Source organism: Setaria viridis, chromosome 1 (genome assembly GCF_005286985.2).
Source record: "Setaria viridis chromosome 1, Setaria_viridis_v4.0, whole genome shotgun sequence".
Taxonomy (NCBI): Eukaryota; Viridiplantae; Streptophyta; class Magnoliopsida; order Poales; family Poaceae; genus Setaria; species Setaria viridis.
The window spans coordinates 24,699,096-24,719,749 of record NC_048263.2 but is presented as its reverse complement, the minus strand read 5'-3'; the positions used below and the strand labels follow the sequence as shown (position 1 = coordinate 24,719,749).

The following is a 20,654-nucleotide window of genomic DNA, read 5'->3' as shown; positions in this document are numbered from 1 at the left end:
GGTAGAGGAGAACAACTATGGTTTACCCTATTCTAAAATAACTAGTTCTAAAAAACCTATAATAACTAAATTTGTTGAAATTGTTCTTTGAAAAGAATTGTTGAAATTGTTGGTGTTTCTGGTTTTGTGAAATTGCTAGAAAGGATGTGACGCGGGAAAAGACCAGGGATTATTTGGAATTGGGTATGTCACAGCTCACATGAGTGAGTGCCTAATTAAACTCCATTTTCTCCCTAATCCCTTGCTTAAGTAAGACACAACCCTCTCCCCCTCCCTCCTACACCTTTCTCTCTCCCCTCGCGCTCCTTGCTTTCTCTTCCCCACCCCACGCGTCCCTTCCCTCCCTCTCCTCCCTTCTCTCTCCTGCCGTCGTTAACCCTCCGTTACACCACCCGCCTCACGCCGTCACGTCAACTTCCGCCACAAAAGGCCCCTCCTCCCCAGCCCCGGCCATGTCCAACGCCGGCGACCCCGCCGGCGCCGCGGCGCCGGCGGCGGCCACGGTCACCCCGTCGGGGCGCGCGCCGAGGCTGCCGCGGTGGACGCGGCAGGAGATACTGGTGCTCATCGAGGGCAAGCGCATGGTGGAGGGCCGCGGCGGGCGCGGCGGGAGGGGCCGCGTGGCGGCGGCAGCGGCTGCTGCCGCGGCTTCGGCGTCCAGCGGGGAGGCCGCGGCGGCGGCGCTGGAGCCCAAGTGGGCCGCGGTGGCCGAGTACTGCCGGCGGCACGGAGTGGAGCGGGGCCCCGTGCAGTGCCGGAAGCGCTGGAGCAACCTCGCCGGCGACTACAAGAAGATCAAGGAGTGGGAGCGCGCCGCGGCGGCCTCGCGCGAGCCGTCGTTCTGGGCCATGCGCAACGACGCGCGCAGGGAGCGCCGGCTCCCGGGGTTCTTCGACCGCGAGGTGTACGACATACTCGAGGGACGGGGGCGGGCGATCCTCGCCGGCCGGTCCGCCGGGAATGCCGCGGAGGAGGAGGAGGCGGTGGCGGTGGCGCGCGTCGAGGAGGAGAAAGAGGCGGGGCCGACGGAGGCCGTGTTTGACAGTGGCCGCCCAGCCACGGAGGAGGCGCTGTTCTCGGAGGACGAGGAGGATGAAGAAGAGGAGGCACCGGCGGCCGCTCCTCCTCCTCCGCCACCGCCGGTGATCGCTGTACCGGTGTCCGGTGAGCTGCTCGTTGACTCTTAGTGCTAAAATTGCGTTCTTTTCCTTGATAAAGTTGCGTTCTTCGCCGATTTACTGCCTCCCGATGCTTGCAGCGTTTGACTCCTTGATGAATTCGAGTTCATGATGCTTCCTGGTGCTTCAAAGCAGAACTTTTTAATTGCGAATTTGTTTTGCCGCTGTTTGTTGGAGGTAAAAGGTGTGAGGCTTTCTGGTTCATGTCCTTGCTAAAGTTGAAGTGTTGATGTTTACTGATCCTAACTTGTAAACGCAAGAGCTTCGTGCTCTTGATTTGGACGGACTATTTTGTACTAATTGTATGGTTATGAAATTTATCTGTGTTCTTTGTTTTGGTGCTTCGACGTGGTGCAAAATTTCAGTTCTTGGTGCTGGAATAATTCAGCAGCTGCGCTGCTTTGGATGTTTCAGTTTGATAATCATTTTGGTACGGTGAAATTGCGATTGCAGCTTGGCAATTTTCTCTGGTTCATCTCTTAATTCTGATTGTGTTCGTTAGGCATACTTGTGACTTGTCTTGTCGATTTCATTAGTGGGTCCATTGATTTGTCTTGATTAATTTCTTTTGTCCTCCGTTTCAGAGAAGCCGGATGCATCAAGGCAACAACAGAGCGCTGAGCAAGGTACTTGGACTTTTACTTCGTTTAGTGTTCTCGAGTTTCCTTTATATTCCCTTATTTTTCACTTTCAATTCCAGATTTTTAGCATTTCTGAAGAAACTCTACTGTTCCATTGGGTTCATGAGCCTAGTCCCTAGTGTGTGCATATTAAGAATAGTCGAGTATTACATTAGTGCTGAATGTTGTGATTTAGCAATTACTATAACTACTGCATGCAGCAGATGCACACTTTTCCATTACTGAAAATCACTTTGCACTTTAAGTTTCGAATTTATCATCATCGAACCATTGTTACAGACATTATGAACTCACTTTGCTATATGGCCGTGGGTTTGCTGAAACCAAACTATACGAAAGTGCTAGAGTGCCAGCGTATACGAAACTGGCCTTGCTAGAGTGACAGCTTATACAAAAGTGGAAGCAACCGCAAATGGCAGGCTTTGGTGGTAACCATGTCTATCAAACTTTTCTGTATTGGCATTTCTGGAACACGGTTATCAGTTCCTTTCTCTTTGATGTCTACATTTCCAAATTCGAATATTCAAAATGATCAGTTTTAGTTTTTTGGTAATTGATTAGTATGAAGAAATAGCTCAATTTTGGTATAGTTTATGTCAGATCATTGGCTTTAAGTTTTGTCATAGACTGTTGAAGAGTCTAACATTGTTATATTTTGATCTTGATATTTTCATTAGGCGGGTTCTAGTTACTTTATTGCATCAACACTTAATGCTCACCTTTATGTGTACGTACTTACTTTGACACTTCAACTAGATTCTTTCATTTTTGGCTCATGTGGAGAAAGTTTGCTGTTAGTGGCAAGCTACTGACAGAGAACCTATGGAGCACTTCCTTAAAATGGGTAAAAAGCTTGCACAATGAAGTTAGAAAAGAGTGAGCACTAAGCGCCGAGATGTAAATAGGAAAGAACTGAAAGTCATAGGCACACACATTTTACATTTCAAAATATTCTCAGAAAGTTTATGTACGTGCAATGATGGTAAAAATATAAACAAACGTGGTATGTGTACTCTCTAAAAGTAAAGCAGATTGAGCCTGTTTGTTATAATAGTGCACATATAAACATATTTTTACTCAATAATTTTTGCAGGTTACATATTTTAATTTTTAACATAGCATACATCTATGTATATAATCGTGGAAGTGCACAGATCAGAAATGGTGTGGCAGACACATGTGTAGATTTGCTTTTCTGGATCTTTTTTTTCTTCTTTTTTGACAAACTGGGATGATTGTGTTGGCCTGTCACTGTTTACAAATTTTGAAATGATGTGAATGGAAATTGTCAATGTTACATTCCTAGGTGTCATATTAGCTAATGGTGAATTATTATATAATTTTTTATTCTCATATGCTTTTTCTTGCCTGTTGAGCGCACCTCTGAAATGTCAAATGGCAACTGAACATGTATGACTGAGAAACTATATTGATTTCACTTTCGGACACTGTACTTTAGTTTAAAGATACTAACTGGGATGTAAACTTCTTAAATTTTTAACCAGACATGCTCATTGTATTTATTATCTGTAAGCAACTAAGCATGAGTTAGAAAAGCTAAAAGACATCAAGAGATATAATGGCTTCTCTCAAGCAGGCACATCGAAAGACAAACAGCCTGAGCAAAGCACTGAGAGGGATGCACCGGCTCAGCAGGGTGGGCAGAAGAGGCCGCGGACTGACGAAGAAGCTGGAGAAGGTGCAACAGACCTGCAGAGTAAGCTGATCCAGATCCTAGACCGCAACAGCCGGATGGTGGCGGCACAGCTGGAGGTGCAGAACCAGAATTGTGAGCTCGACAGGGAGCAGAGGAAAGACCAAGCTAACAGCCTAGTTCTTGTGCTCGGCAGGCTCGCCGATGCCCTTGGCAGGATCGCCGATAAGCTATAGTCAGTCAATCACCTAGGTGTATATTTGGACAGAAATAATTACCAAAAAAAAGGATGACATTTGTAAGTGAATGTACAGATTGGTATAGGCTATTGGCATTCGATTCTTTTTGGGCCGGTTCTGAAAATTATGTCAGAAACCTGTATTGGGGGCTGTGTTATATAGGGAGATGAGGTTTATAGCATTCGAATGATCTGGACTAGCAGAATTCAGTTGTGTATCAGCGGTGAATTCTTGGAAGTAATTATTCTCAGCAATGCAATTGTGTATAGTGGAGCTTTGGTGATGGCTGTGCATGTGTGCATCTGATGTGTTCTCCAGAACAAATTCTAGTTGTGTATGAGTTCTGCCCATAGTTTGCAAGTAGTATCGTGAAGCTAGCGACCTTGTCAGCACTGGTGGTCAAGACTCACGAGAGATGCTAATCCTGTTGCTTACCAAGTCATATAGTTCATCTGGGCAAAATTTTCAGCTTCAGGAGCTCATCTTCTAGTTCTAGAGCGAATTCTGTATCCTATTTTCTCATCTTGTAGAGGAATTCCTACATCTGACATCTTGTAAAGGAATTCCTACATCTGATTTGCTCAGGTAATACATCTGAACTGCTGCGACAGTATATGCAAATTGTTGAGGTTGTTAAATAAAAACATAAGACAATATATTAAAAATGTAAAGTCTTGTTATAAGCCAAACCTCTCTAGTTTTAACGGAGTTTTACAAAAAATATATTAGCATTTACAATATATCCTCACATCTACCCCCAAATGCATGGACCCAGTCTACAGAATTATTCAACGCCACCTCACGGACATATGGGCCCACTGTCCTAACCGCCCCTGGTATCCCCCCACGTGTCTCGGTCCACGTGAGCGCGGCCTTGCCTGCCACGCGCCCAACCCCCACGGTGAGCCTACCACGCTTTGGCCGTATTAATCCCACGCCACCGTGTCCCCGTCCGCGCCACCGCCCTCCCCGTCGCCGCCGACCGACCGAGCCGCCGCTCACCTACCCCACGAGCTCCCGCGCGGGTTCATGTCCATCTCCCCACGCGAACGCACCGGAGGATCCTATTACCCGCGCGCGCCCAATCCTACCCCTACCCCGCAGCATGGCAGCGAACGACGCCGCCACGGCCGCCGCTCCCCTCCGGCAACCGTCTCGCCGCCCGTCGCCGCGGGGGCGCCCGGTCCCGGAGGCAGTGGCGCGAGCTCCAGTGAGTTTTTCCTTCCGGCGCAGCTCACCTCGCCTTCTCGTTCCCCTGCGCCCGTAGATGGATTGCCCGGTGAGGTTGGATCTAGGTTCTGTTGGTTAGTTTGGGAGCTACCAGCTACTGGGGGTTTCGTTTGATGACGTGCCGTTGATTGACTGGTGCCGCCCATGCGTTGTCTAAGCTGAAGCTTGGGGGGAATTTTTGCTCCCTAGCAAGTTTACTTTGTATTAGGGATTGAGATTCCCAGTGGCTTAGTTCATGTGAATGACCATGAATTCTAGGTTTTGTGCTGATCTGAGAATGGTTTGATAGCCTGGAGCTGAACTTTTAGTGCTTAAATGTTCTTGGGCTTAGCTTGGCCAAACTTGACAGTAACAGAGTTGCTTGATGCTTTGATGGAATTTGGATGCAAAACATTGCTGGGTTGCTGTTTATTGTGTTGAAGGATAGGGTAGATTCAGGCACCCAGGTGTTAGTATTCTTCATTGGAACTCGTTCTTATCCAGCAGAAAATATACTAGCAGGTATGATTTATGATGGAAACTTAACCATTGTTTCTCCATGATATTTGATGTTCATGAATATGCTCAAGATCGTTGAACCTTACTCTATGTATGACAGTGATTCAATACATTGCACTAACAAGTAACAATAAGATTGTCTACCTAATGTACAGATCATGTAGATATCTAAGTCCGACCATATTTTGCAGATCAGCACATCATTGGCCAAATTCATGTTTACCTGATTCATTCAAGTTAGAAATTCATATTGTATGCTTTATGATTTGACCAGAAATGCTTATAATTCATACGGTTTAACCCTACTGTTGATTTAGTGCTAGCGAAAGAATATACAACTGAAGCTTTAGTGTTAGCATTTTGAATTCGGCGCTGTTAGTGCCCAGACGTCCGATGGGAAGTTTCCATCGGACGCTCTGTTGCAACACCAAAACAAAACACTTGCAACATCGAAAATCTATTTTTGCAACATCGAGACAGATAAACAAAATAGATCTATATATTTCGAGAGGAAAATTCCCACCGCAACATTAGTGCTTGTTTCATGCAACATTTTCATGCAAATCATGCAGGACTGGTTGAGTTTAAACACATATAAATGAAACACTACAAACAAAACACCGCAACATAAAGAATCAATAGATGAAACATCAAAAGCCAACAATGTTGCAAGATGCATACATTTGAAACTTCTTAGAACACCTTGTGCACCATCGAGAAAATACTAATAGAACAAAAGCATCCCTTGTTGCAACATCAGAAAACAGCTATAACCACATCTTGATTAGTTTTTCTGCAACATCGAAAATCACCTATCGCGGCATGAAAAATGATGTAGCGCAACACAAAAAACGTATTGATTGCAACATTATGTCTCCACGGACCAGATGAGGCTGCTGCCACCGTCTTGTTCCTTCGGTTATGTCTTGTTGCGCAGCACCCATCTCAACTCTGAAGCTGCTCAGCGGGCCATGCTGCTACTTGTCAGGTTCCACCTCCCGCATCGTCGACACTTGCCTTGCAGGGCTCCAGCATGAGAAATTGCCCGACTGTTCGTCGAGGACAGCGTGGAGCTCGACGAGCGGGAACGTCGGCGCGAGCTTGGTCGAATCCGGCAGTGTGTAGCTGAGGCATGAGGAGGGCCCAGCAACACGGCCGCGTGCGGCGAGGATGGAATAATGGGTGCGCACTGGCGAGGTGCCGGCAGCGGCGTGCCGTATGTGTGGCTGCTGAGATGAGGGGAGCTCGAGGAGAAGGTGGAGCGGGCGGTGCTATTAATGGAAACTGGAGGCGGAGGACATGAAGCTGAGAAGCGAGTGCATAAGAATGAGGGAAGAAGCAGCTATTGCTTCGCTCGAAGTAAAGGCAGCCGTAGCGTCCGATATTTTTACTTCCGCCGGACGTCAGAGTAACAACATTACCGTTTTGAATTTTGAACAGTTTGTTTCATATGGACAACGCCTAGAGTAGTACTGATAGTGGAAGTGAATATTCTTATGACAATGAAGATACTTGGCTTCAATTTGCTTGTTAATTTTCTTTCAAGTTCTATGCATGCTGTTGTGGTTCCTGGACATGTCATTATGCTTTCTGTTATTCCAAGTTCACAACTTGGTGTTGTTAAAATGTTAAATCATCATTTTCATTGTCTGCTTATCAGACAAGTTGTATGCATAACTTGTTATGTTCTCATTGTTGATTCCTTGCTAATTTTAAGCTCTCCTGTTTTCAGAGTAACCTCTATAACACAATTCATATTTTGCAGACTCAGTGGTTCCAGCTAGCAGAGAATCTATTAATGCTCCCGAAAAGGTGAAGTGCTTGTGGAGCTTAGTGCCATTTTCATTTTCTTTTCTTTGTATATTGCTTTAAATACTCCAGTTTCTGCTCTTAACTTATCGATAAAATGCATTAACTTTCAGGTAGTTGGATTTAGAATCTCTGGGGAAGAGAATGATACATGTACTCAAGAGACCGGCAATATTTCAGAATGCCACTCTTCTGAACAGGGGAATTTGGGTTTCCCTACAGACAATGTCAGCTCAGTTAGGGCATATCCTGAGAGAACCGGAATGATGGGATCTCTTCAGACTGACCACTTGGCTTCAGGTTCTACTGGACTTCAGGGTAATGGGACTCAGATGGCTGCTAGGAAGAGTCAGGCCGTGAATGCTAATCATCTACTGAACTTCCAGTATGATCCTATTTCTCGGCCACAGCCCAGAGGCCCTAGAACATATCCTCCCAGAAGACAAAGAAAGATCAAACCTTACAACAAGGACCTGTTCCTACAAGCAAACTATAAATTCGTTGTGTTGGATACTGGGAATTACCAGATTGAATCAATGGATCCTGATAAGATGCTTCAGTGGGAAGATATTATCTGTGTAAGATACTATAGCCCTTCTGAGGTACAATGCCCTATTTGCTTGGAGAGCCCGTTGTGCCCACAGATCACATCATGTGGACATATATACTGCTTTCCATGCATTTTACGTTACCTAACAATGGGCAAAGAGGATTATAAAGGTGAATGTTGGAAGAAGTGTCCTCTGTGTTTCATGATGGTATCAACAAAGGAGTTGTATACCATACATATTACTCAAGTTCAGCATTTCCGTGCTGGTGATGTTGCTTCGTTTACACTTCTGAGCCGGTCAAGAAATTCACTCACTCCTTCTATTAAAAGCACCTCCAGTGAATGTTCTTCAGCAGATGAAGATCCATGTAATGTTTTCTCAAAATTTATTTTGACATCTGATGTTGAGTTATCTGTTCGAGAGGCAAAATCAGATCTTAGTAATTGGTTGCATATGGCTGACTTGGGCTTTGTTGATGACTTGGAGAAACTTCCATATGTTTCTGCTGCTTTGGAACAACTGGAAGAAAGGATGAAATATTGGACTGAGTACAGAAGTTATGGTTGTAGCCCTCCATTAAAAGATAGTTTCTCTCCTGGATCTAGTTACAAGTCTAGAAACTCCTTTGATGTGAATACTTCTCACCAGAACAATGGGAATAAGATTTCCCCTGTTTCAGATAGAGATATGGTCAGTGGTATTTCAGCACTCTCCATGTCTCCTGAGTCAAATAAAAGCTTCGATAAAGGAACAATATCCAAGATGAATGAGAAATGCACCACCACCACTGATTCAAATGAACATGACTCATACACATTTTACCAGGTCTGAGATTTCTGGTCTCTTAGCGCTGATGATTTTCCAAGTTGAAGGCTTGAAGCTTGACATATATTCAGAGTTCGTGATGGTTTTAAATCTTGTTGCAGGTGTCGGATGGCCAACACCTAATTCTTCATCCACTAAACATGAGATGTCTTCTAAACCATTTTGGAGGTTCTGATATGCTCCCACCTAGGTAATGTGATCTTTGATTATTCCCAGAAAGTTTGAGCTCTAGCATCCCTTATTTACATACAAGGGCAACTCTAGTATGATAGTGTAACTTGCATTCTAATTAAGTAGTAAGGACCTCAACATATTTAACATAGAATGCACTTAGTGGGACAGCACTGCAATTTACCTAAATGTCCAAGAACACAGTAATTCCTACATTTTACCTGTGACAGTTAAATTGTTAGTGGGAGGGTTTGACGCTTGCATAACTCATTGTTCGCGATCTTTGGTCCAATCAAAGATTTTTTGTACTTAGGATTCTGACAAGAGGCATGTGAATCATTAAACTGAATGTATGATATTAGTCGTCTTAAGCCAATTATTAAATATCTGAGTCCACCATCCCTGATTCCAGTTAATTTTGCTGTAGCCTTGTACTTGGCTGCCAAGTAACTTTTAGGGCCAATTTCTGTGATGCACGTGTGGAATCTAGTTTTACTAGGATTTTCCTGTTGCGGCCCCATAAAAGTTCTTTGAATCAGAACATAGTTTGAAATGCTACAACAATGCCAATACCTTGGACACTGTAATACTAGTGTGGTTTCTGATTGATGCTTGAATCATGTTAATGATACTGATTTAGCTAACTTGTACACAGAATAACTGGAAAAATTTTGGAGCTAGAAACTGTAACACAGTCTGAGGCTATAAGGAAGCGCTACCGGTTTTTGAGCCACTTCTCATTAACAACAACATTCCAGGTAATTATTAGCTGTTCTAATTAACAGGTACTCCCTCTGATCCAGATTATAGGTTGTTTTGGCTTTTCTAGATACATAGTTATCTAGGTGCATAGCAAAAGCTATGTACCTAGAAAAGCCAAAACGATGTATAATTTGGGATGGCGTACATCCAAATCATTTTGCTGTGAAAATCAAGTTCTGCTCTTGGACCATGTCTCACATTTTACACATTATGCAGTTCTGTGAAATCGACCTGAGTGATATAGTATCTCCTAGCTCATTGGCTCCATTCTTGGATGAAATCAAGAAGCGTGAGAAACAAAGAAAACGAACTGCCAAGAAGGTACTGAGGTTGCTGGCTGCATTGCACATTATTTTGTTGAACCATTCAGAACCATCATGTGCATTAGGTTAGTAGAAACTGGGGGTCAAAACCGCCAGGTTGTTAGCAGTTATCTGGTGGAAAGCAGATGATTACAGATTTTGTTTACCAAAATTCCAAACTCAAATTTCTTGGGGTTTGAAATATGGGTCATCAATATAAGCCAGGATAGCAAATGCATGGGGAAACTGTTTAGAAGTAAGCCGGCCAGGATTTGGAAAACTGGATCCAGAAAATTGATGATTGCTAAAAAAGAATGCCACTTCGATTTAGCTGTGCTATGTAACAATCAAGCCCTTCTGTTCTTGGATTTGCCAGCACTAGATTAAGCCCTGAATTCGTTAAGTATTGAAAGTTAGTTGGCAAATTTCGCGTTGGATCTTGGTTTCCTCATTGCTTAAGAATGATGTTGTATAGTGCCCAGATGCAATTCTTGTACTGATCCTGTATTGCTTGGTTTTTATCTTACTGTTTGTTGGTTCTTTCCCAAAAGTAACCTGGCAACTGCAGGACTGGATCCTATGGGAAGTATATCCCAGCTGGGAATTGGTGAAGCCCCTTTGAACTGGTTTGGCAGCTTGTCTATTTTCAAAGAAACACATGAAACCAAGTATATGTCTAGCAAGGATGAGCGTGCAGAATCGTCAGGGATAATAACTCACTACTCACTTTAATTCACATTGCTTGTAACCAACAAATTGCAGACCTAATTGGTTAATTTGAACCCAGCCATTTCTGTAAAGTTACGCCAGCATTCTGTACAAGGGCCATTAGGTTTCATGGTTTGCTTTCCATGTCGCTTGTCTATGTGGCCTGTTTTGGCTCCTTTTCACACTCCCCCTTTGTGTTTTTGTAGGAAGAAAGTGAAAGAGTGAAAGCTGAAGTTGCTGCCGCTGTGCAGGCATCAGCTATGCGGTTTGAGTTTACAAATTTCTCACAAAGTCACAACGATGTCATGTTCTCTCTAGATGACTTTGAAGGTAATTTTGCAACTGGAATGGCAGCGGCACTATGCCTGCAATGTTTACATTACTGCTTCCTTAGCTCCAGAATTCTTTTGATGGAAGTTCCCTGCTGGTAGTTCATATCCTTGATCACAGTTTTCTGGTTGCATGTGGTCGTTGTCCCATTTCCCTGTCTGCTTTAACACGCATCCCAATACGTTTCCTGTTGGCACTGATTTTGACTTCTCTTTACACTGAAGCTCTAGGTAACAATGCTGGGCCATCAACGAGTCCTCCAGCCAGTGAAAGAAAGCTTTTCTCTGACGTGACACGCCTGGGTTTTGCATCAGCCCAAGACTCGCCTCCCCTAAGAGTTGAAACTGGGGATGCAAGTGGTAAAAATGAAAGCGCGAGAGACCAAGGTAAGCAATACCGTGCCTGTTCAGAGCTTGAACACTGCTCAGAATACCATAACGTAAGTTCCAATTAAGTCTTTGACATATCCGATATATTCTGTTTATGCAGGACCATCAGCACCACCCGCATTATCGTTCGCCAGCATCATATCTTCCAGTAGAGCTGCTGCAGCGGCTGACAACTTGGAGATGCAGAAACCAAATGGGGTTGGGAAGAAAGGCAAGAAACCAGCTAGAGTGCTCTTGTCAACCGGCGGCGGCCGTCGATACTGAAGGAGTAGACACATTGGAAACGAACAGTTTGGCTGTTTCCATAGTAGATCAAAGGAATGTATGTATAGTGCATAACCTGTACTACGTCTGTAACACCGAGTGGCATTTGTTTCCCCCCTCATGTTTGTCTCTCTTCTGCCGCCTGCCCACCTCCTCCGTAAGGGGTGTGCTCGCGTTGTACCTACATACTGAGTCTTGCTCCATGCCAAGGGTAACCACCAGTGTTTCAAAGGCGACCTAAGGCAACCTGTGTATGCCCTATTGTGTAGGCGATAAGGCGGATCTATTCCTCAAGGCGAGCTGGGTCTGCCTGCCTGGTCGCCTAGGCGACGCCTTTGAAACATCGGTAACCACTGAGCTGAAGGCACTCAGAGAAAGAGCCATGTAACTTGATAAAATAATAATGAATGGCGCCACTGTTTGCTGTTAACGCCCCTGAATAGCTTGTGTTTGTGTGTAATGTTTTCTTGCGCTACGAGGGCTGATATTCTTACTCTGGTTTGCTCCCGATTCCCGAAAGACTGCCAATGGATCGCTATTGTATGATGCTTATGGTTATCTCGTTAATATAATGAACACACAAGTATGATTTTTTGATGATGTGGGGATGATGTGGAGAGAGGGATGTGAAAGAAAGTGGTCGGTGTTTCACGAGGCAACGGTTTGATAAACTGAATTCTCTAGTGTTATTATACAAATTTTATTGTTATATGCAGACAAATATTTCTATCATAGATTTTCCATGTGAAGCTGTTTCAAGATTATTGTATCAATGCAGCGACTGTTGCAACATCATTGTACTTGCACTGAAGTAAGAATATACAACCATATCACTATTATCTAACGTACCAGAAATAAATACCTTTATACGTACGTGACTTGTGATTTTAGTACGTCGATAGGTAACTGGAGAACAAAGAGAAAATTGTCTGACTGATACCTTTCGTGCTTCAAAGCAGATTAACAAAAATTATATTATTATTCTACTAAAATTCTAGTACAACGTACTCGTCTTCTGCCGGTCGCTACGCAAATGCAAGTCGCATCGCTCGCTCGACGATGGGCGCGGCGTGGATCATCCGTCCTGTGCTATTCATCCTGGCCCAAGCTAACGTCATGGAACGAGCCAATTGGGCCTAATCATGATAGGTGTTGTCTAAAGAAAAATGATACGTGTTGTCTCAGAAAAAATACTACTTGAATGTTAAAGCAGCCCCTTCAACTCATAGTCACCTTCCTTTTAACTTTTCTAAATACACATCTTTTGATATGCGCATATACATATATATATATATACACATATAATTATGTCTAGATCAGACCCGGCTCTGAGATTTTAGTGGCTCGGGGCAAAACTAAAAGGAGGGCCCTGTATAATAGTAGTAGTAATAGTAAAAAAGTTAAAATATGTCAAAAACAACATTCATATCAAGCAATTTATTCATATTTTATCTTAAAAGTTCCTTCTAACATTCCTACATGCGGAAACACTAATGATGGCATCAATATCGATCCGATGCAACAATTTCTTCTCAATGCCTGATGCATGCCTTCTAGATGCATGCCTTCTAGATGGCATAAGGGCGCTGAAATTTTTAACAGGACTGTTAGTACACTGGTAGAGAGTTGGCCTTTAGTCCCGGTTGGTAGGGTGCATATCTCTCGGATATCCATCCGGGATAAACCAACCGGGACAAAAGGGGGGGTCTTTAGTCCCGGGTCTTTTAACCGGGAGTAAAGGACCCCCTTTAGTCCCGGTTGGTGATACCAACCGGGACTAAAGGGGGTCCCTTTAGTCCCGGTTGGATTTCCCAACCGGGACTAAAGGGGTCCCCTTTAGTCTCGGCTCGATTCCAACCGGGATTAAATGGCGCTTGCATGGCACTGCTGTGACGCCTGAATTTTTCATGCATGCATCACGTATACGTATAGTAGTACCGTGGCCCTTTTAATTTGTTAACCTTGTAGTTGATATTTTTTTAGAACGAAATCAACTAGTATTTAAACGAATGGGATTTGTAATTATACAATTACTATATATATACACAATCTTTATACACAATTCATTCAACTAGCTTAGTACAAATCGATCATAATTAGCGCGTATTATATATACAAATAAATCAAAGTATCTTCCTACGATCTTCCTGTCGTGGTGTTGCTGATCGGAGTGTCTAATTGTCGTCCATCGTAATAAAATTCTCCTCTTGGATTTACCACCTCGTCCATTATGAATCCAATGAGACCTTCACATATTGCCGCTACTCTTTCTTCCTTCAAGAGTCCTTGTTGAATATTTAACATCTATAATTTGGAAATTTGTGAATGTTACATGAACAAATACATATAAGGAGCTAGAAAATAATTAACTAGTAATATATTTATTTTACGTACTTTAAAGTTGTGCGGCGTCATCTTCGGTCCCTTGGGTCCCAAAAAACTGTGCATGTGCTCACAGATGTAGTAGCCACATAGATTATTCCCGGGTTCCTGTCTTAAGCACTTCAGTGCGGAAAAAAATAAGTTATGAAATATTCGTGTTATACAATGTAATAAATGTGCAGACTTCATACGTACCGGGAAGTCTGTGTTCCATGTAAGATTTTCTTTGAATGGACCTTTGTGTGTCCTTATGAATTGTTTCCATGCGCTGCGGATTAGAATAATGAATGACATAGTGTAACAGGGATAAAATTTAGGAAATAAATTTTTGCATAGAGATAAAGGTCCAGAATTATTACAAGCCTAGCATGTCTTGCAATTCTTGGTAGTCCACCGGATCTTTCCTTAACGAATCAAAGACAGTGACGTGGCTTCTTTCAGGCTCAATTATAATAAGGATCCAGTGGAAGCTGCGTGCGTAAAATGTTCATGCATATTAGAGCTAACTAACATGTAGAGATAAGGAAAAAGACATCGAAAGTAGACGGTATACACACACTTACTTGAAGTTGTATGGAAGTAGTATGAAATCCTTGAATGTTTGTTTGTGTAGGAAATTGTATATTTCCGCAAAGGTTTTTTCCGGTGCTAATTATATCTGTTGTTGGTTAACTACAGATGGATCCATGAAGCCTACATGTAGGTACGCATCTCGGCGGCATGTCTGAATTAGCATCCTACATGAAATGGAAGATGAAGTTAGTACGGTGACGCACGCCAAAATTTACATGTAGAGATAATAAACAGACACTTACAGAATCCAAGCGCTGATCAGAGAGACGTCCAGGGCATCATGATGGTACACTTCGTATATATCCTTGAAGTCTAGCCACAGCACTTTCTCCCCTTCACCGTGAAAATCTATCGGTTTTACCTTCATGCCGATCATCTCCCTCGAGTTGGCGGATGCCATCATGTACCATTGATGGAATTCGTACATCTTTGTTGATAGCTTCCGTACCATTGAAGGCTTTACTAGAGGTTTGCCTAGCTCATAAGGCCACTTCGGCTCAGGGGGCGGTGCAGTTGGCGTCTCGACTTGCCCTATGCATTCATCAAGTCCCAGACCTGTTTCTTCCATGAACTTCAATATATTTGCTTGTTGATCCAAGGGCATTGCTTTTACCCGTTGAGCATCTTTCTTTGATAAATGGCTGAGGTCGGGGACTGGACCGCTGGAGGATGATTTTCCTTTCCTTTTATCCTTTTCATCAGCCTTTACTAGAGCCCGTTCATAGTTTGACAAGAGTGGTATCCTTTTCTTGACTCCTTCCTCCATCCTGATAAAAAAGTTTAAATCTCGCCAACTTACTGGCGGTGGCTCCATCTCCCTTGCCTTTTTTAATTCGGCTTGTTTCTTGAACCACTCACTGGCCTCTCGTTGGATTTCTGCCCACTGTTCTTCATGAGACATTGCCTCAAAGCGTTCCTTGCGAGCCACTTCAGGGTCGACCTTTGTTTTCTTCTTTCTCTGTCTTTGCTTGGAAGGCGGTGCTCGTGACTTCTTGAGTGGTGCTGCAGGTTCCTTCGAGGGGGCCGCTCTTGGTGCCGGTGACGGTGATCGGGGAGGGGTGTTGTTATTGTCATCGTCGCTCCCAGCACCAGGATGTGGTGGAGATGGAGACCTTGATATAGATGGAAGAGACGGTCCTGGAGCAGGAGATGCCGGTCTCGAGGTATGAGGAGAAGGTCGCTGCTGGGGATCTACGGGGAGCGGTCTTGAGGTCTGAGGAGATGGCTCCGTGCGGGGAATAATGATGTAGCGTTTCTTCCATAGAATGATCCCATGAAGCGCATCTGCCAATGTCTTTTCCCCGTCGCCTCCCGGGAAGTCGAGCTCTAGACCTTCATATTGGGGATCAACTATTTGCTCGACGCAGACGCTGGCGTAGCCTGTTGGAATGTCCATGCCATGACTGCTCTGCCCTGCCAGGGTTGGTAACGCACTCCCGTACGCTACCTGTACATATAGCAGAAGTAAACAAGTTGAACTCCGATCTCGAGGCCTGGATCAAATTGACAAGATTGCATAAATATTATGTATAAGTATACCTTAATAGTGAGGTTGCCGACCGGTGCATGCAGCTCACATGAGGTCCGTTGCGTGATGGCATCCACGGGGAACCGTTGCTCCTCCACGGGTAACCTGGGCGTCTGCGCATCGGGGACCCCTGTAGAAGCACAACTGCTCCCGAGGCGTTGAGAAGGGCTGGCGGTGTGAGGATTCGGCATTGCTCCAGATTGCGCCAACTCCGCAACTGCGTCGGCCACCCGCCGATTGATTTCATCCATCATTCTTTGTTCTAGCATCTGCCGCCAGCTCTCCTCCATCTGTTCCTTTCTTCGCTTCCGGCTTCTGTAAGAGGCGCTGTCGCCTCGGAAAGCAAACTTCCACGGAACTACCCCGAACCCCCGGCAACGTCCTGGGTGCTCTGGATTACCGAGGGCCAATGTGAGCTCATCATTTTCTCGGTCCACCCTCAACCTCCCAGCCTTGGAATCTTCAATGTTCTTCATGAGATGTTCGGCCTTCTCACGTATTGTGTCATTGAAAATCAGCGTCCCATCCTCTTGGCTTAGGGAGCCTCCATGAGCGTAGTACCAGTTCTTTGATCGTTCGGGCCATTCAATAGTTGCAGGTATGATTCCCCGTTCGATCAGATCTTGTTCCATCTTCCTCCACTTGGGAATTGCTGAGCCATACCCACCTCGCCCCAAATGATGGTGGTAGCCCTTCTGACTAGCATTTGCTGTGTTGGTTGTGATCTTTTTCACACCTTCTTCACTCCTCTTGTATTCAACAAATGCATCCCAGTGGTCCCTCAACTTTGGCCACACGTTGAAGTCTGGAGTTTTGCCCTTCTTGATGTAGTGGGTGTCCAGCATCTTCTTGAATGTCTGGAATTGAGTAGCCATCTTCTTAAGCGTCCACGCTTTGACATCCTTCTCGCTATATCCTTCGGGGAATGTGAAATGTCTCTTCACGTCTTCCCACAGCATATTCTTTTCTGTCTCTGGAAGGGCGTACGGATTATCGCTTCTGCCCTTCCATTCTCTGATGCTGATAGGCACGTTGTCCCGGACGATTGCCCCGATTTGACTCACGTACTTCTTTGCTACCTTCTCGGGAGCAACCGGCCTGCCCTCTTCTGTAACTTCGGTGATGACAAGCCTCCCTTCCATCACCTTTGTACGACCTCGGGTCTTCTGCCCTTGTGTCGATCCGGAGGGCTAACAGTTCAAGATTCGTTAATTAGTACGTAGTAGTAGCGGTGGCGTGAAACAATACAAGAATGGTTGTATATACCTCGCCGGAACCTTCCGCCACGGCAAGTTGTTGCTGCGGCTGTTGCTCTTCATTCCCATCGGCGGACATGTTGAGGAACATGTCCGCCTGGGTGCCCTCTTCATCCGTGTATGATAGTGGAATGTTGTCGCCACTACCATCACCAGCGATTATCTGCTCCATGATATACCTTACGGTCTCATCGTCTGCCATTTCAACTATTGATGGAAACATACATGGAATCATACATGACAGTCATAGAAATCGTCTTACTACAAATTTGTACAAAGTCCTACAAAGTCCGGAATCATACATGTATATAATGAAATCATAAAATAACACGAATCGTACAAAGTCCGGAATATTTATACAAATTTCTATGAATTTCTACGAATTTCTATGAATTTCTACGAATTTCTATGAATTTCTACGAATTTCTACGAAGTTCTACGAATTTCTATGAATTTCTACGAATTTCTATGAATTTCTACGAATTTCTACGAATTTCTACAAATTTCTACGAATTTCTACGAATTTTGACGAATTTCTACGAATTTGTATGAATTTCTACGAATTTGTACGAATTTCTATGAATTTCTACAAATTTCTACGAATTTCTACGAATTTTGACGAATTTCTACGAATTTGTAACAATATCCACGTGCGGTGCCTAGGTTGTGACGGCGGCGATCAGGGCGGCGGAGGCGGGACGGCGGCGGTCAGGGCGGCGGTACGGCGGAGGCGGGGACGGTTCACCGGAACCACGGGCAGTGCCTACTAGGTTGTGATGGGCGGCGGGACGGCGGCGATCACGGCGGCTACTCGGCGGCGATCACGGCGGCTACTCGGCGGGACGGCGGCGATCACGGCGGCGATCACGGCGGCTACTCGGCGATCTCTGTCTAACTTAACAAACTAACTACAAATCTAAAAATCTAACTTAACAAAATTAGAAATCTAAAAATCTAACTTAACAAAATTACAAATTTATCTAAAAATAAAACTTAATTTTCTAATTAACTTAAAAAGAAAACCCTCCCGGCGCTGCCGGCCGGCGCGGCAGCGGACCTCTCGCGCGTGGGGCGGCGGCCGGGGCGGCGGGACGGCGGGACGGCGGCGGCCGGGGCGGCGACGAGGACGAAGAAGACGACGAGGGCGGGACGACGGCGGCCGAGGCGAAGACGACGACGGCGGCTACAAGGGACGGTGACGAGACGGCGACGAGGGGCGACGAGGATGGAGCCGGCGACGAGGGGCGACGAGGATGGAGCCGGCGACGAGGGGCGACGAGGATGGAGCCGGCGACGAGGTGGCCGGGGGCCGGGCGCGTCGACGGACGAGGAGGGGATCGAGGAGGGCCGGCCGGGGGACGACGACGGCGCAATGGGGGACGTCGACGGCACAATGCGGGACGACGACGGCGGCGGCCGGCGAGGGAGGCGGACGGGCGGCGACGGCGGAGAACGCGCGGGACTTGCGAAATTTTGGCTAAGTGTGTAACTGGCGGGGGGTAGAAGGGAGTACAGTGCCTTTTAACCCCCCCTTTTATCCCGGTTCGTAATGGGACCCGGGACAAAAGAGCCTTTTGTCCCGGGTCCCGTCACCAACCGGGATAAAAGGGGGGGCCTTTTATCCCGGTTGGTGACGGGACCCGGGATAAAAGGGTGCGCTCCAAGCCCCACCTGGCGGGGCACCCTTTTATCCCGGGTCCCGTCACCAACCGGGATAAAAGGGATAAAAGGGTACGTTCGGGATAAAAGGGATAAAAGGGGGGGGGGGCCTTTTATCCCGGTTGCAGTTGGGAACCGGGATAAAAGGGTACGTTCGGGCGGGAGACGAAACGTACCCTTTTATCCCGGTTGCCGTTTGCAACCGGGATAAAAGGGGGGCCTTTTGTCCCGGTTGCTGTTAGCACCCGGGACAAAAGGTCTTTTTTCCTATTTTTCTTCTCCCGCCTGTTTTTTGGAAATGGATTTTATTGTACCTTTTCACTGCATTTCAGGATGAAAAACAAAACCTTCACAGATTTTGTACATGCAAAAATATATTTAATTAACGAGTAAATTGACAATAAGTATGAAGTAATCATTAATTCTATACCAACTCATGTAGCCTGTAAAATATTTATTTTACTGCATTGCTGTGATCAAGAAATTATTCAATTAAATTATTTGAATGCGCAGAAAAATCCATGTTAGTATGTGGTTAACAATGTTCATGTATATCTAAAAAATCTTCACCTAACAAATTTAATAACACATGAAATCATACATAGGGTAAATTACAAATTGTATCAATTAATACACAAAGGTCATGTACATTTAACGCATTACAATACAACGTTGTAAAATTTCTTCTTCACGAAAGTTCCTTGATCATGATCGCGGCGTAAGTACGGAGCCTCTTCTTTGGATAGCAGGATGCTTGGATCAACTTCAACGGCGAATGGAGGCATGCCATCAAACTGATCATAATCATCTGATTGGTCTGTTTTATCCTCGACTCCCACGATTTTTCTTTTACCTGGAAGAACTATGTGGCACTTTGGCTCCCATGTCTCTTCTGGATTCCTCTTGGGTTTGCTGCACATGTCCTTCACATAGAACACATGATGCACATCATTAGCAAGTACGAATGGGTCATCACTGTATCCAGTCTTGCTCAGATCTACTATTGTCATTCCGTACTGATCTTTGGTGACGGCAGTTAGCTTCACCCAATTGCAAAGAAATAGAGGGATGTACAGCGGTCCGTATTCGAGTTCCCATATCTCCTGTATGAAACCATAATACGACTCCTTGCTATTATTTCTGTCCATGGCATCTATGCGGACACCACTATTCTGGTTCATGCTTTTCTGGTCCTGGGCTCTCGTGTAAAATGTGTAACCATTTATCTCATAGCCTTGAAATTTGACGATTGTGGTAGCAGGTCCCCTGGCTAACCAGGCAAGCTGTGGGTGAATCTCAGAGTTACCCATAAGTTGTTGGCGCAACCAGGAGGGAAAAGTTTCCATGTGATGACGGGTAAGCCAAGCATCGGATTTGGTCGGGTTTTTGGAAGCTACCATCTGCCTGTGCTGCTCGATATACGGAGACACAAAGGATGACTGTTGAGAACAGTGTAGTGTGCCTTGTCGAACAAATCAGTATCATTGCTCAAACTTGATTTCCTTCCAAGGGTGCCCATTCCTCGGAGCCTCCCCTCGTGGCGTGAAGTTGGAACCCCAATCGAGTCAATTGAATCAATAAAATCAACACAAAACTCGATCACCTCCTCTGTTCCATATCCCCTGACGATGCTTCCTTCTGGACGGGCACGATTACGAACATAGTTTTTTAGGACTGCCATGAACCTCTCGAAAGGCCACATATT

General features: G+C 45.1%; 2 protein-coding genes across 5 annotated transcripts; both read left to right on the top strand.

Moving 5' to 3' along the window:
• The first annotated feature begins 276 nt into the window (after positions 1-276).
• Positions 277-3,995, top strand: LOC117852340 (trihelix transcription factor ASR3). The gene is made up of 3 exons (XM_034734390.2): positions 277-1,164; positions 1,763-1,804; positions 3,417-3,995. The coding sequence occupies exons 1-3, from the start codon at positions 453-455 to the stop codon at positions 3,707-3,709; spliced, it is 1,047 nt and encodes a 348-aa protein (XP_034590281.1). The 5' UTR covers positions 277-452; the 3' UTR covers positions 3,710-3,995.
• Positions 3,996-4,664: 669 nt separating this feature from the next.
• LOC117852318 (uncharacterized) lies at positions 4,665-11,981 on the top strand. Of its 4 annotated transcripts, none has more exons than XM_034734363.2 (9): positions 4,665-4,922; positions 7,206-7,252; positions 7,363-8,625; positions 8,727-8,815; positions 9,452-9,554; positions 9,775-9,879; positions 10,775-10,898; positions 11,123-11,284; positions 11,388-11,981. In XM_034734363.2, exons 1-9 carry the CDS (start codon positions 4,742-4,744, stop codon positions 11,549-11,551), a joined length of 2,238 nt encoding a protein of 745 aa, XP_034590254.1. In that variant the 5' UTR covers positions 4,665-4,741; the 3' UTR covers positions 11,552-11,981. The 4 variants fall into 4 exon arrangements, with proteins under 4 accessions (XP_034590254.1, XP_034590244.1, XP_034590263.1 ...); XM_034734353.2 differs by having other exon boundaries at positions 4,665-4,991; XM_034734372.2 differs by lacking the exon at positions 4,665-4,922 and adding an exon at positions 5,018-5,443.
• Positions 11,982-20,654: the final 8,673 nt, after the last annotated feature.